Source organism: Phaseolus vulgaris, chromosome 8 (assembly GCF_051622355.1).
Source record: "Phaseolus vulgaris cultivar YP4 chromosome 8, ASM5162235v1, whole genome shotgun sequence".
Taxonomy (NCBI): domain Eukaryota; kingdom Viridiplantae; phylum Streptophyta; class Magnoliopsida; order Fabales; family Fabaceae; genus Phaseolus; species Phaseolus vulgaris.
The window spans coordinates 1,943,208-1,960,559 of record NC_143505.1 but is presented as its reverse complement, the minus strand read 5'-3'; the positions used below and the strand labels follow the sequence as shown (position 1 = coordinate 1,960,559).

The window sequence follows — 17,352 nt, the reverse complement described above, 5'->3', positions numbered from 1 at the left end:
TAATAAAACATACATGAATTTATATTAATATAAAAACGCCTTAACCTCACTATCTCTTATTTTTTTATTGAAGGTATACAATTAGAATTACAAATGTTTTACAGAAGCTTTTACATTTATAAATTATTTAATTGATATTTTTATATTTAAATTATTGTCTATTTAATAAATTTATTGGGACGAAGTGGATTTTAAAATTGATTTTGTTAACTTTTAAAAATAAATAATGATATTAATTACACTCTTCTGTTAAGATTATTGTCTAGCTAGCAAAAACAGTAATAAATAATATATGGTCAACGGTATATTTTAGAATCTAATGATGCAATTTAATAATAAATAATGTATAATTAAATAATGGAAAAAATTAAAACTCTAAATTATTAGTTGGATAAATGAAGTTCATAATATTTTTTATTTACGTGGTTATTCATATTTAGAGTGGTTTTTTTATTATTAATAAAAATATTTATATTTAGAGTGATTTTTTATTATTAATAAAAATTTATAAAATAATTCTTAAATTGATATTTAAATTAATTATCGAAGATGATTTAATTAGGCTTTAAAAAACTAATTTAAAATATATAATAATAAATAAGTAAAATATAATAAATATTAATTAAATATTAATTTAAAATAATTATTTTCTTATATTAAGAAGTTTATGTAATATTTTATTTTGTAGAAACAAATATCACAATGATTCACTAAAAAATAATGTAGTTGTAATCAATTCTAACTTGTCAATAATTTAATTTAATATAAAATTTGATTTCACAGACCATCATTTATTTACAAAAACAACTTTTTAACACAATCAGGTTTGGTTCTAGGAACATTTTAATATCACATAATTTAAACTTTGTCAATTATTTATAAATAATAAAAAATTTGTACTCTAATTTACTATGTTATCTAACTGGAATACACACCAAATATAATTAGTATAAAAAGTAATTATAAAATATTGCTTTTATGACATATATAAATCAGCTTCTTACTTGAAAATATATGATTATTAGCAAACTATCACAGTTATCTCATCAACATTTTTAAGAGACAGACATTATATCACCTTGTTATTTATTATTATACTATTATAATAACTTATAAAATCTGAAAAAGAACTAATATATTTTTTTTCTCTTATTATTTTCCTTCCAAATCATAATGCACCATCTTTTATTGTTATTTATAAATAATTACAAAAAAATCACAATTTGTCATATTATTCAACTAAAATATACACTAACGAAAAGTTTTATAAAAAGAACTTTTAAAAAGGGTAATCTTCATTTCACTTTATTTTTTATTTAATAATAAATATGATTATAAATTAAAGAAAGATTGTTTGAATTGAATGAAAGTAAGTGAAAAATGTGAAGAAAGAAAGTTTGTAGTTGTTTTAATTGATGCAATAGAATAAATTTAGTTAATTATTAATATATTTTTTTTAAAAAAAATAACATTTTTAAAGTAATTTACTGTAAAAAATAAAGGTACTAAAAATCATATAATACATCTGAAGAAGGGGAATACCATGATTATGCATCTTTGATATCCAATAAAGAGAGAAGAGACTTTGTATTACTATTCTCCAAAGTTAACAGCCAAAACAATCACCAAGTACTTCTTTCTTAACTCCTAAGTACAGTGTAAATGATATCACTATATTACCCAATTGACAGTAATGTTTCCAAGCCATATGAATAATGGGAACTGAGCCAAAGCAATCAAGAGCAAGAGATAGTGGTGTTTGCTTGAATCATAACTCCTTACTTCAGCAAAAAGGACTCTCTTCATTGTTTTAACCAAGAACACTGCCATACACAAGCAGGTTGACAGCATCAGAAAGTAGTAGGAGTAACTCCACACCATTCTTCCACAAACAGCCAAACACAAGCCAGTGAAAGTGTACCCAGCATATGCTATAATGTCCAATAGAGGTGCTTCTCCAGTGCCCAATGAAAGTAAAGTAACTTTAAGCAGCCCTGTTTGCATAAACCAACCAACCAGTCCCTTGATAAATAGCCAATTCAAAGCTTCAGGACTAAACCTGCCCACAAAGAAAAAAGCATGTTTGAAAAACTATGACAAACTAGAAAGCATGTGGAGATGGAACAAACTCAGCACTACAAACCAAACTAAATTCTCAGTGAAAGTTTTCAATATCCGTCTATGTAATTATTAAAATAACAATCAAGAAAATTAAATTAGTAATCTTCATACCATAGAAGATAATTACTTGTCTGAGTTGTAATCAAATTCCATGTTTTAGTTTGGAACACAAGAATAAAGATAATTTTTGGACTTGAATTTCTTTAAGGAAAAAGACTCATTATTACATCCCAGACAAAAAGGGAGGTGCCAATGTTCAACTCTGATAATATACAGTATCATTTTTTTATTATTTGTATTTCCCTTGGCGTCACCACCAACAAGCAAAAATCCCTTTTAAAGAACAGTGAGATAGTATATACAGGCAAAAATAAGCTCACGCAGGGTCCAGGTAGCTAAATTTGAGTTTAGTTTGAGGGAAAATACATTTGATCACTTCAGCAATTAAGATTAAGGAGATATTATACTTACTTTCCACGTAAACCAAGTGAGATGCCAGCAAGAACAACATAGGTACCAAATGCCATTAATGGAATGTACAAGTCAGGAGCATTTATGTCATAAATTGGTGGTTTATAAGAGAGCCTACCTCCCACCGGTTCAGTAATTCTAGTCCAATGACCCTGAACACAAGAAAAAAAAAAAGATAAGGGCAAGCAAGAAGATAGAATAAGATAATGAAATGAAAATTCAACTAGATAAATGTGAAAAAGGATGACACTATTGCTGCTTACCCGGTGCAGGAATGGGAACAAAACAACCTTTAATTTGTTCTTAACATAGTGATCATTCACTTGAAAGTAGTACTGGGGATCAGAGAAATACCGACTTATCTGTAGATAAACAAATAAATATATTAAAAAAAACTTTGAATTCACAACTACATATAATATCTATAATTAAGTTACGTGCTAACTAAGGAAATTCAAAATTATCTTTCAGCTGCATGGGTTTTTCTCCAAAATCAAAGGAACCTGACTTGATTGAAATGTAAACATTATTGCATTGAGAGCATATGCCATACATGAAATAGATTCAAAATTGAATTGCAATAATGCAGAACATTTGAAATTAAAAAATTAAAAGGGAATGCAAATATTAAGATGCAAAGTTGTATGGTACAATTGTTTCTGATCATAAGCAGATAAGCATTGTTCACATGATATACCAAACAGCTTAGAAACACTGTATTGAAGAGGTATTCTAAGTTTTCTAAGAAAACGCAGTTTTCCACACACAATTTAGATGCAAGGAAGACAATGCAAAACAAGAAAGAAACTAAACATACAAAAAGCTGAAATGACAGAGAAACAAAATCAGATATAATTTTGCCAACCGCGAATTAGAATGTCAAATTAAATGATTCAATAAAAAAAATGATAGAACGATGCATACATTGCTTTGGACGTACTCAGAACTTGACCCTAATATTTTTTCTCCATATGCACCCAATCCACCTCGAATGAGTCCTGATCCAGCAGAATTAAATGCATTCCCAAACAAATTAGGTTGTGAGCTCGTTGGAGGTTGAGGATGCAGTTGAGGTGCCCCCGGTGGCATCCCAACATTGTTATACATTCTTGCTGCTACATAAAAAAGCATACAATCAGAACTCAGAAATATATTTTTTCTAGATTCTATGGAGATTTTAAAAAAAGTCTACAGCTGCAACAATATTTTAGACTCTCCAGCTGCAATTGTGGTTACATAGGCCACACAACCAGAGCCACCAAAAAGTACCAGATATATAACCACTTGATGCACTAAATCAAATAAGTACAAAAGAGTAACGTCTCATGACATGAAGAAAACATCCAACTAAAAAATAACAAGCCAAGCCAATGCCAAGATCCATTCCAGTTCAGATGTAAAGTTAACAGTCTGCTAAATCATGGGGTAACCAAAACCTCACTCTCCCAACCTATCCAAGTTCCCAATTTGTTGATACCGCAAACCCTGTCCCACCCTAGCTAGCATCAAACAAATAAAGAGCGATGTTTGAAACATGAATAAACATAACACAACAATTTCATTTATTTTATTAACGCAGTGCTCCACGGGGGTTTAAGAAAGAACAACATGAACTTCTAGTTACTTCCCTAACATGGACAAACACAAACAAGGTAGAGAAATGGGGATTAGTAATACCCGTTTGAAAATAATGGATTTAAACCAGTAGCACGTTAAACAATCATGAACAATGAGATGAACACAAGAGGAAGGAGAAAAAAATCGTTTTATATTTATGATAGCGTAGGTTGAAGAAGCCCAGATAAAGAGAAGAAGAAAAAGTAGTGAGATATTGGAGGTGGCACAAACCAGGGACAACCCAATAGCAAAGAGGTATAACAGAGTGGAAATTTGTAAGCTTTAGAGCAAACAAAGGCGCAGAGAGAAAGAGAGTGATCCACGATTGAAATGCGAAAAAGAAGAATAATGAAAAATCATAAGGGGAAAGAAGAAGAAACCTGAATAGAAAGAGAGAGGGGGCAGAGTCAACCAGAGAAACGCGTTTGGGAGATGAATTGAAGAAAGAAGACAGAGACGAAGATCTGACAGTGAAAGCCTTAAGCAACTGAACCGAATCAATCAAATTCAAAGTTTTTCTTTCCTTTTTTAATACGCACCGTTTTGATCTCTTCTCCAATCTTCTTACCCAAGCTACTAGTATTCTACCGTCTTTTCTTATTCGGAGTAATAATAATAATAATAATAATATATAACAAATGAATTATAGAAAATTGGTTTAATAGAAAACAAATAATGATTTTAATGAAGATAATAACAACATTGATTGCATTCCTTTAGTAATTTTCATGTCACAGCTTAAAAACGAGAGGTAATAATAAAAAATTGTGAAAATTATATTATATTAATAATTAATTATATATAATTGATAATTGTTAATCTGTTTTTATTTGAAAAAAAATTATAATATCGTTGGTTGAAAATTTTAACATTTTATATAGTAAAAATTCTTGAAAGTCTTTAAAAATTTATAGAATTTGAAAGGATCTTATATATTTTTTAGAGAACATTATAATTTTAAAAATAAATGAGTTGTAAAATTAAAAGGTCTTTATTCATGACAAAAACTGAAATATTAATTCACTGCGTACTCCCAAGAGTATTTGGTTAAAAAGAGAAATAAAGTGAAATGAAAAATACTCATAAAACTTACTTATTTTTTCATTTTTTATTTTGGTTTCACATATCATTTCATGTTCTTTTATTCCTGCGTAAAATCGGTTATGTTATGCTGAGTTTGGTATTATTGTAAATTTGGTGATTAATATACATGTCAATGTTTTATGGTGAATTGTTTTGTAATTTTCATTTTTCACTCCAGCAATTGATATTAATTTGGTTCATCGAACCCTTCTTATAACTCCAAGGAGAAGTAGATACCAGAAATAATGCATACTTATTATTTGCATTTACATGCAACCAAAAACCACAACAATATTAATACTAAACAAAATATATATATAGGTTGGGTCACCGTCACTTGTTAACGGAGACTGTTTGATAAGTTATGATACGTATTAAATACGGTCCATTAACAATAGAGTCCATTATAAACTTTATTATACTACACTCAAATAAGGTATGTTCTAGTCAATAAATTAATCACACTCAAATACGGAACACTTGTTTGATTGTTGGAAAACCTTTTACCGATACATTGTCAATCGAAATACATTATCAATCGAAATCTAAAGACCAAAAAAAAAAAAAAAAAAAAAAAGAAGCGTGACTAAAAAAAATAATTAAGTTGTTAAATCGGTTATAAATACGGTCTAGATCCAACATACCTATAATATATAAATTTTTGTGGTGACATATAGAAAAAAAATAGTGATTTGATAATTTAGTTTTATTAATATGTTACTGTCAAATGTTTCAATGGTGTTATGTATTTGAAGATATTCTCTCTTAATTTAGCAACTTTATTATTTGATTTATTTTAAAAATATATATGTTTACCATGGATTTGTTTTTGGCAAAGTGAGAATTTATTAGGCCAAATCCGTGGGAAACATCCTGGGAAAGACTATAATGTTTTTCACAAAATAAATCCGTGGGAAATTACCAAAAATATAATGCATTTTCATTTTTGAGAAGTTTAAGAATTTGTATAATGAATAAATGTCATTTTTACACATATATAAAGTACTTTTATTTTTGAAACTATTTTCCCATAAGGAATTACATTGTTTAATTTGTTTTTCTAACTTGACTTATAATATGGGTTTTTTAAGTAATTTATTGGTCTATTTTAATATCTATTTTCAATGATTAAAAAATATCATGTTAGGAAATGAAATACAAAATTGGTATGTGAGATGAGGTTTAAATTTATTTATGTTATTTGACTTTATCTCAATACCAACTCTTTGATTTTCTTACATGTATTTGGGATAAAATCTGCTATCTCATCTTAATAGCATTGGAATAGAGTTAGACAGAACAGAATTTTGAAGGAAAAAATGGGACAGAAACAGCATTAACCTGCATTTTTTTATTGAAAAATGGTTGTCTATAAACCATAAAATATTATTCTAAACAAAAAGGCCTTCATTCAAGTGGCTGATACACAAACAATCTTATTCCTCCCTCTACAAAGTGAAAAAAAAATGCTAAAAGCAAAAGATAGCAAAAGAAAATAAATACATAAAGCCAAAAAACCACATTTTGAAAGACATAAATAGCCACTTGGAGAGATCTTCATTAGATTCATTTGTTAGCCCCAACTGCGTTTTTTGCAGCATCAGCAGCTCCTTGTGCCTTTGCCTGCATTTGTTGGCCAGTCTACAACACCATAACAGTTTCATCAAAATCCTCCATAATTTTGAGCTTGTTCTAAAGAATCCAACATCATGGAAAACTTTTTTCTTAAACTTCAGTTATTTCTATAAAAAACCAAACTGTTTGTAAAATAAATTTGACTGCACCAACATAAAATTACCTCAATCCTGCTTTTCAAGAGTGGTTCTGATTATACTTTATTATAAACAGACAACAAAACTGAATTGTTCAAACAAATGTTCTCACCTCTTGGCATGATTCTTTGGCAGATTGAGCAGCATTGCTTGCACTGTCCATCATGTTACCTGCCTTCTCCTGAATCATCAATAACATTATTCCCAGTTGTCATGCCACTATATTGAGAAAGTACTGCAAAAATTTAAGGATATGAATATATTGAACACATGGTATAAGTGCAAAACTCACCTTAGCTTGTCCCACGGCTTGACCAGCTTGATGGCTCAAGTTCTGAGATTGATCCATTTTTCAGTTTGCTTGTGTTGAGTTTTGGTCTTGAAAAAGCAGAAGGTAATTTAGCAAATACTTCTTAATATGAGATGTAACTTACAATGGTGGGGTGCATGTATATATAGTGGCTCAAACTAACACATGTAATGACATGCACCATTTAGGTGAGAAACATTTGGCTCAAGACCAGGCACTTCATTTGCTTCTGAAATTGACAGTTAAACCATAATTAGTCAGGAACCTAAAACTTAGGCTAATTGGAATGGATCCATGGTGCTAAATAGAAAGCATATAACTGTTGAATGTGCAAAGGTACATGAACTTCAAGGACAAAGTTTAAACGTACCTTCTCCTGATAAAATGCAATTTAATCAAGCAAATAGAAAACATTCAATTAGCTGAAGAAACTTGGTACAAATATTAAGGATTAAACTGTCTCAAATCAAAATTTGGGTGCATGTGGGAATTTTTTTATAGAAGTGCATAACAAAATCTCCTTGTTTTCACTTTATTTTCTTCACTCTCTCTAGTTAAAATGTGGAAGTTTTTTGTTGCCGTTCAATGGAAGTTATGGGTTTATGCATGAAGATATAATACACCAACCAAGGGTTATGTTATGTATATTGTGCTATTTCTTTTTCCTCCAATTATTGTTTGTATGTATTTTTTTTAGTAACAATCATTGTTGTTCTGATTTATCATGAACACATTAATATATATGAATGGGTGCACTATATATAAACATCAAAATAAAATCATCTCAATCTGGCATGACTGCTTAATTAAAATAGAAAAAGATATTTTAAGATGTTATAATTGAAATCTTGTAGATTTTTGTTTGTTTAATGATTTCTTTAAAGATTCCATTACTGCATAAAGTTTTATTAAATTCTTAAATAATTTTTTTAATCTAAACCTTTTATTTTATAATTTATGATTATTTTTTAACCTTTTTTTCTTTTAGTTTAATGTATACTTTCTTCTCAGGTGAAAAAAGATTTTTTATTGCATCTAAACATAATTAATAATTTTCAACAAAATTACCTAAAGAAAATTGACAAGGATTATTGTCGATCGTAATAATCTAATTCTCAGCAACTATTTCAGACACATCCTGCCAAAGTTTGAACTTGATGTTAGGCTTACAAGAAAAAAAAAACTCCTTATTACTTGAACCAACAAACACCATGTATTTTCTTCTGAACAACTATTAACAAATAAAAACAGAGAGAAAGATGAATCAAAATTATAGTGGACAAAACAAAACACACCCTTTTGCTTGGGGGAACTATAACATGCTTACAAATTGGTACAAACAGGTTTAATGATCAAATTTTCATTCTCTGTTTTGTTTTTCATGAGTTCAGAAAATTGTAGGAACCAATACACTCCTTATATGCAGAACTTTTTAACCCTCACTGAAGGCTTTGATTTTGATGCAGGAGCTTTGATACAAGTTTACAATACAAATACAACAGCTGCAAGATGAGAGTGAAAGCTTGGAGGGTCATATCTAACCTAAGAATTGTTGTTTGAATCCTTTAGAAATCCAACCATTTCTGATAATAGACACAAGTTCTTGGGGAGATAATGCCATCTGGGGTACAGAAATTTATTCGTGGACAAACTCCACATGGAATGGAAGCCATGGCACCAGGTTTCTGTTCCCCTCTGTTGCCACCTTTACTTTTGCATCTGTAACAAATTCTGCCAACAGGAACAGATGAAAAATCCCCTAATCCAGTGCTCTTCACTTCTTCAATCTCATCATCCAAAACCAAAGCTCGCAAAATCTCATCTATTTGCTGTGCTGTGACTTCAACCGTGAAGACACCACTCTTTCTGCTCCACTCCAAAACTCCATCGTGTGTGGCAACTTTCTGCCTGAAAATGCACTTCAAGCACACCTCCTTTACAAGGTTTATGAAATCAGTATCAAGACTTCCTTGAGTATACCAATCCCCACCAGTGATTTCCTTGGAAGGTTCAAACTCTGCTGCCATGTAGTGTTTTCTACCTTTGTTTTGAATGTTAACAACCTCCTTTATCAGATTCTTGGATTGAAGCAACTTTAAGGATTTTTTTACTATGCTGTCAGGTAGATTCGTTTCTCTTTTCATGTCTCCTGTCCAGATTCCCATGTCTTTCTTGCTATGTATGAGATTATACAGTACACGTTCACCATCTGTCATAGATCCCGACACCAAAGCCAAGTCTTGTCGTTTGCGTTTAAGTGAAGAAGATTCTTGCAATTGACTCATTCCTTATAACAGAAAATTAGCAAGTACAATGTCAGTAATTATATTACTCAAACGGTTCATTGAAAAATGAAAGTACTTCACATTTTGAAATGAATAATACTTTTCAGAAGAGCAAATTGAAAATTAAAAAAGTTGCATGGATCGTGGTAGAGGATCTTATTAAATTTTTGAACATAACAGTTAAAGACTAGAGATTTGATGAATTGCTTCAGTAAGAAAGCACTCAGCAGATTTCACACACACACGCTGCAATTAAGAGTAAATACATATGCAATTCCCTAAGTGTAAACACTAGTCCTGAATCAAGAAAACCATGAACCTGGACTTTTAATGCAGCACTTCGCACCATCAGTTTCCAAAAATAGTAAAAAGTTAATAAGCACGGCAGGAAAATCAATATAAAATTTGCAGCCAAAATGACATCTCCTTGGAATTCGAGTTTCAATCTAACTCAATCCAAAAAAATAGCTCTTCGGGTGAGGGTTATCCCTCACTTATATACATTATTTTTACTATCTCCCCTCACATCAAAGATTAAGCATCTCGAGCATAAACTTTACAAGACCAGACATGTGTAAATGGACTTATGATGGTCAAATAACAAGTGACCCAATAAGCCTAACAATAATCACTAAGAAAGACTTTCATACTATCATAAAATTTGAGTTTGAACCTAACTCAATCCCATAAGCTAGCTCTTGAAGAGAAGATTTCCCTTCCCTTACTTATACACAATTACTCACCATTTTGATCATATCCCTAGTTATTATGAGATCTCCAATAACATCTAACACAGTTACAACTCCAAGCAGCAGAATAAATTCATAATAAGGCATCTGTCAAGCAGTTTTCATTTTCCAGGCAATACTGAAACTGACAGTATGACTAGAAATCTTTTTTATCTAAAAACACCAGTGCCTGTAAATCATGGTGAAATGAAAAAGAAATGTTTGCCTGTTATAACTTCGAAGCAACAATTTTGCTGGACTAATCACACTCAGGATGTATCTCAGAATATGCCTAATTGCGAATCATTACACCTCCCACATTCTTCAGCTAGAAAATGAACACCTTATACTGAGAATGAAATAGTCCAAATCCAATTATAATTCATAAAGGGTTACATAAAGGAAAAAATACCAAGTCCAAGTCTAGTTAGGTGCGGATAGTTCATTGGCTCAATTGAGGATGAAAAAAGAGCCCAGTGATTGAGAGTGTTAGGCAGCACAAACAATTGTTTCCTATTCTAACTATCTAACATAATCTAAGTTAATGATACACAGACAAGAATGAAGATAACCCTGGAAGTTTAAGGAATTCAGCAGATGAAAAAATTGGGGTTTATCTTTTGGGCTCTTGCAGCTCATGAAACTACAGAATAAGAAGAAAAACATTAAAAAGTAGAGATTTTTAAGAAATTCGTCAGCAAGGAGCAAGTGGGTAGAGACAGTAATAGTGAAGTATGGTTGGTTAAGGTGGTTTTGATTCATTACCTGCTTGGTTGGACGAATAAGGTTGCTACTCTGCATCAATGGAGAATGAAAGTGCAGAAAAAGATATTCAAGCTTTATATTTTTTTTTATGTTTATAACAACTCACCCAAAAAATTCCTTTTTGATTTTATCCAAAAAAAATGAAAAACTATTTTTAATATATTTTTATGACTGGTTGTGTTGTATATTAGCAATTTTATCTTTACTAAATGGAACAATTTATTTAAATCTCATAATTTTTAAAATTTTGTAATAAAATTCTTAAAAAATTATATAGTCGATACGAAAAGAATAAAATTAAAATAGTTTCATTTAAAAATTTATTATCAAGTTTATTAATAAAATAATAACAAGTGAATGTTTTAACTTAAAATAGCATTCATGTATTACAATTTGATGAAAAAAACGATGATAAGATTTATTTAATTTAAATTTCAATAAAATATTATATCTAGGAAAATAATCATTTATCCGAAAATCTGGAATATCTAATTTTTTTACATACTGAAATTAACTTACTTGTTACATAATAACGTCAATTAAAGACAACATAATTTAACCAAGTATGTTTGGTAGGAAGTAAACAAAAACATAAAAAAAACATTTATCTTTTGTTTTGTTAAAACAATTATTTTTTATTTAAACAAAAACAGATTAACAATAGTCAATTATATATAATTAATTATTAATATAATATAGTTTTCACAATTTTCTATTATTACCTCTCGTTTTTAAGGCTGTGACATGCAAATTACTAAAAGAATGCAATTAATGTTGCTATCATCTTCATTAAAATCATTATTTGTTTTCTATTAAACCAATTTTCTATAATTCAGTTGTTATACATTATTATTATTATTCAAAAAAAATAAAAAAAATAACAGTAGATAGAACTACTAGTATCTTGGGTAAGAAGATTCAGAAGGAGGCATCAAAACGGTGCGTAATCAGAAAGGGAAGAAAAACTTTGAATTTGATTGATTCGGTTCAGTTGCTTAAGGTTTAGGCTTTCACTGTCAGATCTTCGTCTCCGTCTTCTTTCTTCAATTCATCTCCCAAAAGCGTTTCTCCTGTTGATTCTGCCCACTTTTCTCTTTGTATTCAGGTTCCTTCTTCTTTCCTTCCTTATTATTCTTTTTCGCATTTCAATCGTAGATCACTCTCTTTCTATCTGCGCCTTTGTTTGCTCCAAAGCTTACAAATTTCCACTCTGTTATGCCTCTTTGCTATTGGGTTGCCCCTGATTTGTGCCACCTCCAATATCTCGCTACCTTTTCTTCTTCTCTTTATCTGGGCTTCTTCAACCCTACGCTGGATGCTCACAACCTAATTTGTTGGGAATGCATTTAATGCTACTGGATCAGGACTCATTTTAGTTGGATTGGATGAACATAAAATTGACTCTCTTTTAATTTTTAAAAAATCAAAACAAAAATTTTAAACATAGAAATTACTAAAAACATAAACAGTAAAATGATATTTTAGTTTGCTTATATACTTCTAATACTCATATTCTAATTAGTTAAATTTGTTATGGAAACTGTTGACACTTGAACCCCTTATTTTGTTATTATAATGTTGGGACGAATTTTTGAATATTTGTAAAAGATGTTCTTTATAAATTAAGATTAATTTGAGTTAATAAAAATTCAGTGATTGAATTTCATTTCTCTGCATGTCCACCACGACAAGTTCATAAGTGTGATATTGATGCAGTTGTACTTATTAATGTTTGAAACGAATAGGGAATGCGTCCAAGTTTCCAATTTGAACATTGAACACAAAACTGAAATAAAGTTTCAATTTTGTTGCTGGATTTTTCTTTTTCTCTTTTTGTCTCGGGTTTTATTCCTGTTTTTCTATAGCAGATCACAAAGTTTGTTCTTCCCCTTTTGAGAGAAAGAAAAGACTCATGGTTGAATGTTATTGGTTGAGTTGTCAAGCCAAGTTGCTGAAAAATTAAATGTTTGTGTATATGGTACTTACTATTGTCGCAGGGATTTGGCATTGGCAGTGAAGACATCATTGGAGTGATTTGTTATTTGCTGTTTAACCCTACTTATTTATAACCCGAGGGAAGCAAGGAAAAAAGGAGCAGAATGAGCAGTCCACAGGTGCCAAAGAAAAGAGTGGCATTTGTGCTGATTGATGGGTTGGCTGATGTGTCACTGCCAAGGCTTGGATTCAAGACTCCTCTTCAGTCCGCAAAACTACCGAACTTGGATGCCATAGCATCTGCTGGAGTTAATGGACTAATGGACCCTGTTGAGGTTGGCTTAGCTTGTGGAAGTGACACTGCTCATCTGTCCTTGTTAGGTTATGATCCTAGGGTTTATTATCGCGGTCGAGGAGCGTTTGAATCCATGGGGGCAGGATTGGCCATGTCACCTGGTGATATTGCTTTTAAGGTTGGTTAAGAACCCTATTTCACTTTTTTCTAAGTTAATCATGGTTTCTTTTGGAATATAATGGTGGGTGCAGTCCTCTAAATTCTTAGGAAAGCTAGGAAACCTAACTTTTCATATTGACATTCTACTTCAAAATCTATTTTTTGGTACAAGGTGGTACTTCATGTCTTTTCAAAGATAATGTAGGAGAGACCTTAATAGTCTGAAGTTTTGCAGCTTTATCAAAATGCTTTACCATACAATGTTTGTTGGCATCAGTATTCTGATCAAGTTTCTAAAATTACTGATAAATTTGTTTCATAGATTGTGCTTTCTTTCTATGTTATGTTGAAGTTGTTAATTCTTAACCTTATCTAAAAGTGATTTTGTTTTGCATTATTTCGTGTTAATCACTCATACAACATTTTCCTGCAGTCAAACTTTGCTACTCTTGATGAGAAAACTGGAATAGTCACCAGTAGAAGAGCTGACAGGCACTTTGAAGAAGAAGGCCCCGTACTTTGTGCTGCCCTGGATGGATTGAAATTGCCATCTTTCCCTCAATATGAAGTCAGAGTCAGGTGAAGATGCCTAAGGTTGCTTTAGCATTTAATGGTTAATTGTTAATGTAGGTTACCACTTATCTTGGGTAATTAAGTTTTCAAGGGTTAGTTGTTGCGCTCTAATTTATTTGACTTGAAGATTTCTTCCCAAATTTAAAAACTCCAAGTAAAATTGGCTACTAAATGTTTACAAGTTGGGGAACTCAAGATTTTTGCATAGTTAACTTAATGATTCTTATCTACCAAAAGAATTAACAGTTCTGTATTTGTGTTGGCTATTCCTTTATTAGGTATGCAACAGAACATAGATGTGGAGTAGTTGTTAAAGGACCAAATTTGAGTGGAAATATATCAGGAACGGACCCATTAAAAGACAACCGCTTACTTTTGAAAGCAGAAGCTTTAGATGATTCTCATGAAGCAAGGAATACTGCTGCTGTTGTTAATGAATTGTCCAAGGAAATAACAAAAATTCTGGTTTCTCATCCTGTGAATGCTAAACGTTTTGCAGAAGGGAAGAATATAGCAAATGTAGTCCTTTTAAGAGGTTGTGGCATTCGAATTGAGGTCTGCTCTTTCAGTTTATTTCATAGTTGATTCATTTATCTTTCAATCATTAAAGTGATGCATAGAAAAAGCGGTACATCTAAATCCATTTAAATATTCTGCTTCTTTAAAGGAAAGCCCATCAAATATGTGGCAATCATTAAAGAATCATTAGAAATAAAATAAATAACAATATTGACTTGTATGTTTTGAGTTTCCTTCATTTTTTATTTTTGTAGTATGTTGCCTTTTCAGTCTTTAAATATTGTTGACTTTCTGAAGGAGGCAATTGTGATGTTTTTTGAGTTTGGCCACTAAAGTGGGTTTTTTCTTTAACTCTAGTGCTCTATTCAATTCCTTGAATGTGCTACAGTCTTCATTATTACTTGGACAAAAAGTTAAATGACAGTTGGTCTGTTGATTATATCCTGTCTGAGACAATAAGCAGAAACTATAATACAATGAGCTTGGATCATCGTATATATTACAGGGTTGGGTCACCCCTTAAGTAAATCATATTTATTTATTATTTCTTGTTGATAAAAAAACGATGAGCTTGGATCCAGGTCATAAATGCTAATGTGTGTCCATTTGTATGCATTTACCAGTTTAAATTATATATTACAGGTTACACCATTTTTAAACAAACATGGTCTGCGGCCATGCATGGTAGCTCCGACGAAAATAATCGCTGGCCTGGGCTTATCACTCGGAATTGATATTCTAGATGCCCCTGGAGCAACTGGGGACTATAGAACTTTACTAACATCAAAAGCATCTGCAATAGCTAAGGCACTCTCGGCTCCTCTGCAGTCCTGCCCCAAAGTGTTTGTACCTGGGGAGGATGAGTTTAAAGCAGGTCGCTCTGATGGCTATGACTTTGGATTTCTTCATATTAAGGTCATAAATTTTCTAGTTTTGTTTTTATTATCTGCTTTTACTTTTCAGCAATTTTCCTCCTATCTGTTCCAGAATCCCACTTTATAGATGGGGAGTTTTGTATACCATCTTTTTGCTGCGATGCAGAAAGAAATTAAGAAGTGTTTATTGTAATTGAATCTCCAGCTTAATGTAAAGGGTATGATGCATATTGCAAACAAAATACCTCCTGTTTAGTGCTGCTGCTGCTGCATGCTCTCCTCTTGAAGGATGAAGGCTAAAACTATCGAAAGATGGTGTTGAAACCAGGAAAATTTAAGTGAAAATACAAATATTAAGCATTCCTAGACTCTTAGACTACATCACACAGCAATTCAATATCAGAGTTAAATCTTCTATCTTTTGCCATTGCTCCTTCATTTCTCCTTGTTCTTATACTGTTGTGAGCCATAGTTAGTTCTAGCTTTTTGGATTATGCGATGAGACTTTATGTGTTATTGTAGGCAATAGATGATGCTGGCCACGACAAGGCAAGCATCCTCAAGGTCAAAGCATTAGAAGCTGTGGATACAGCAGTGGGGCAGCTGGCAAGGCTTCTCTGGGAAACAGAAAAATCTGGAGAATATCAGTTTTCCCTTTGTGTCACAGGAGATCACTCTACTCCAGTAGAATATGGTGATCACAGCTTTGAATCAGTTCCATTCACCATATGTCGGCTGAAAGATTTTGTTGGTGCTATTGGGGAATCAACTATTCAGAAAACTTCTCTTGACCCATTTCCCATTCCCAGTGTCAGGTCTGGTGAAGACTTGCTTAATGATCTAGACACAAAGGAGAGAAGAGACAAATGTTGTGAACCTCACAGTGGTGATTCAGTTTATGAGCTAAATGAAGTGGCAGCTGCAAGAGGGTGTCTGGGGCGATTCCCTGGGGGAGAAATGATGGGAATCATAAAGAAATTCATCAGCTTAGATGAGGAAACTGTTTAGCCATGAACTTAGGAGTGTTATTCTCTCACTGACATCTAGTGATTTCAGAAACTTTTATGCTATGTAGAATAAGAAGTTTTGTTTTGAAAACAATGTAAACTCAGCATAAACAGTTTTATTTATTTATTTAAAGGGTGTGGACTTTATAAATGAGTATATTGGGTTAAGAATTAGAGGTTTAGCCCTTGGATGACTCAGAGAAGGTTGTTTCTTCCTGTATCCTAACAAATTTCTTCCTGCACCCATCATTTTTCAAGAAGACTATTTTATCCCTTTTAAAAATATTTTTCGGATTGTTTTTTTGGGGATATTTCTGGAACATATTTTCTAAAACACATTTTATTAATTCTGGATTTACCAATCTAGAATTCAAAAAAATCTGTTCCGGAAAGGATATTCCGGAATGGTTTTTTGTCTTCCAGATTCTGGAAACACTCTAACATCTATTCTGGAAATAATTTTTTACTTATGTAACTCCTATTCTAGAATCACTTAAAACTGTGAAAGAATAATTTTGATATTTCAAATGCATGAAGAAACTTTCCTTAAAGAATTATTTAGTTAGGTGATACATAATTGTTGTTTTAAGTGCAGGGTTTGAAAAGTACTAAAAATGCAATGAGTGCTTTGGTTCGAATTAGTACAAACCCTGGTCAAAATAAAATTGGAAACAATTCTCAGTAAATAAAACATTAATTAGCAAACTGTTTTAAAGACTTAATGTGAAATTATCAATTTCTTTAATTGTTATAAACAAATTTAAAATAAATTATTATTTTATTTAACTTATTACATTATACATTAAGTTTTAATTAACACAATTTTGTGATTCTGAT

General features: G+C 31.3%; 4 protein-coding genes across 9 annotated transcripts; 1 reads left to right on the top strand and 3 right to left on the bottom strand.

Annotated features, from left to right (window-relative positions):
- Positions 1 to 1,563: 1,563 nt before the first annotated feature.
- On the bottom strand, positions 1,564 to 4,781 carry LOC137825785 (uncharacterized). 6 transcript variants are annotated; one of them, XM_068631572.2, is made up of 5 exons: positions 4,590 to 4,781; positions 3,517 to 3,707; positions 2,856 to 2,954; positions 2,593 to 2,744; positions 1,564 to 2,059 (listed from the first exon to the last, which is right to left on the bottom strand). In XM_068631572.2, the coding sequence occupies exons 2-5, from the start codon at positions 3,697 to 3,699 to the stop codon at positions 1,672 to 1,674; spliced, it is 822 nt and encodes a 273-aa protein (XP_068487673.1). In that variant the 5' UTR covers positions 3,700 to 3,707; positions 4,590 to 4,781; the 3' UTR covers positions 1,564 to 1,671. The 6 variants fall into 6 exon arrangements, with proteins under 6 accessions (XP_068487673.1, XP_068487672.1, XP_068487674.1 ...); XM_068631571.2 differs by having other exon boundaries at positions 3,517 to 3,704; positions 4,590 to 4,780; XM_068631573.2 differs by lacking the exon at positions 4,590 to 4,781 and adding an exon at positions 4,441 to 4,589 and having other exon boundaries at positions 3,517 to 3,704.
- A 1,833-nt stretch (positions 4,782 to 6,614) lies between these two features.
- On the bottom strand, positions 6,615 to 7,603 carry LOC137826262 (uncharacterized). The gene is made up of 3 exons (XM_068632160.2): positions 7,357 to 7,603; positions 7,177 to 7,245; positions 6,615 to 6,933 (listed from the first exon to the last, which is right to left on the bottom strand). Exons 1-3 carry the CDS (start codon positions 7,411 to 7,413, stop codon positions 6,859 to 6,861), a joined length of 201 nt encoding a protein of 66 aa, XP_068488261.1. The 5' UTR covers positions 7,414 to 7,603; the 3' UTR covers positions 6,615 to 6,858.
- Positions 7,604 to 8,650: 1,047 nt separating this feature from the next.
- LOC137826260 (DNA binding / DNA-directed RNA polymerase) lies at positions 8,651 to 11,235 on the bottom strand. The gene is made up of 2 exons (XM_068632159.2): positions 11,153 to 11,235; positions 8,651 to 9,661 (listed from the first exon to the last, which is right to left on the bottom strand). Exon 2 carries the CDS (start codon positions 9,657 to 9,659, stop codon positions 8,940 to 8,942), a length of 720 nt encoding a protein of 239 aa, XP_068488260.1. The 5' UTR covers positions 9,660 to 9,661; positions 11,153 to 11,235; the 3' UTR covers positions 8,651 to 8,939.
- A 778-nt stretch (positions 11,236 to 12,013) lies between these two features.
- Positions 12,014 to 16,666, top strand: LOC137824390 (uncharacterized). Its single transcript, XM_068630026.2, has 6 exons — positions 12,014 to 12,257; positions 13,150 to 13,560; positions 13,975 to 14,120; positions 14,393 to 14,669; positions 15,276 to 15,548; positions 16,031 to 16,666. Exons 2-6 carry the CDS (start codon positions 13,252 to 13,254, stop codon positions 16,514 to 16,516), a joined length of 1,491 nt encoding a protein of 496 aa, XP_068486127.1. The 5' UTR covers positions 12,014 to 12,257; positions 13,150 to 13,251; the 3' UTR covers positions 16,517 to 16,666.
- The last annotated feature ends 686 nt before the right edge of the window (positions 16,667 to 17,352 follow it).

Coding starts and splice junctions, on each gene's coding strand:
- LOC137825785 (XM_068631572.2), bottom strand. CDS start 3,699: ATGTATAACAATGTTGGGATGCCACCGGGGGCACCTCAACTGCATCCT. Junction 2,745..2,855: donor TGTTCCCATTCCTGCACCGG/GTAAGCAGCAAT, acceptor TCTTGTGTTCAG/GGTCATTGGACTAGAATTAC. Junction 2,060..2,592: donor TCACTTGGTTTACGTGGAAA/GTAAGTATAATA, acceptor CTTTGTGGGCAG/GTTTAGTCCTGAAGCTTTGA.
- LOC137826262 (XM_068632160.2), bottom strand. CDS start 7,413: ATGGATCAATCTCAGAACTTGAGCCATCAAGCTGGTCAAGCCGTGGGA. Junction 7,246..7,356: donor AAGCCGTGGGACAAGCTAAG/GTGAGTTTTGCA, acceptor TTGATGATTCAG/GAGAAGGCAGGTAACATGAT. Junction 6,934..7,176: donor CCAAAGAATCATGCCAAGAG/GTGAGAACATTT, acceptor ATGGTGTTGTAG/ACTGGCCAACAAATGCAGGC.
- LOC137826260 (XM_068632159.2), bottom strand. CDS start 9,659: ATGAGTCAATTGCAAGAATCTTCTTCACTTAAACGCAAACGACAAGAC.
- LOC137824390 (XM_068630026.2), top strand. CDS start 13,252: ATGAGCAGTCCACAGGTGCCAAAGAAAAGAGTGGCATTTGTGCTGATT. Junction 14,121..14,392: donor CAATATGAAGTCAGAGTCAG/GTGAAGATGCCT, acceptor TTCCTTTATTAG/GTATGCAACAGAACATAGAT. Junction 15,549..16,030: donor TTGGATTTCTTCATATTAAG/GTCATAAATTTT, acceptor GTGTTATTGTAG/GCAATAGATGATGCTGGCCA.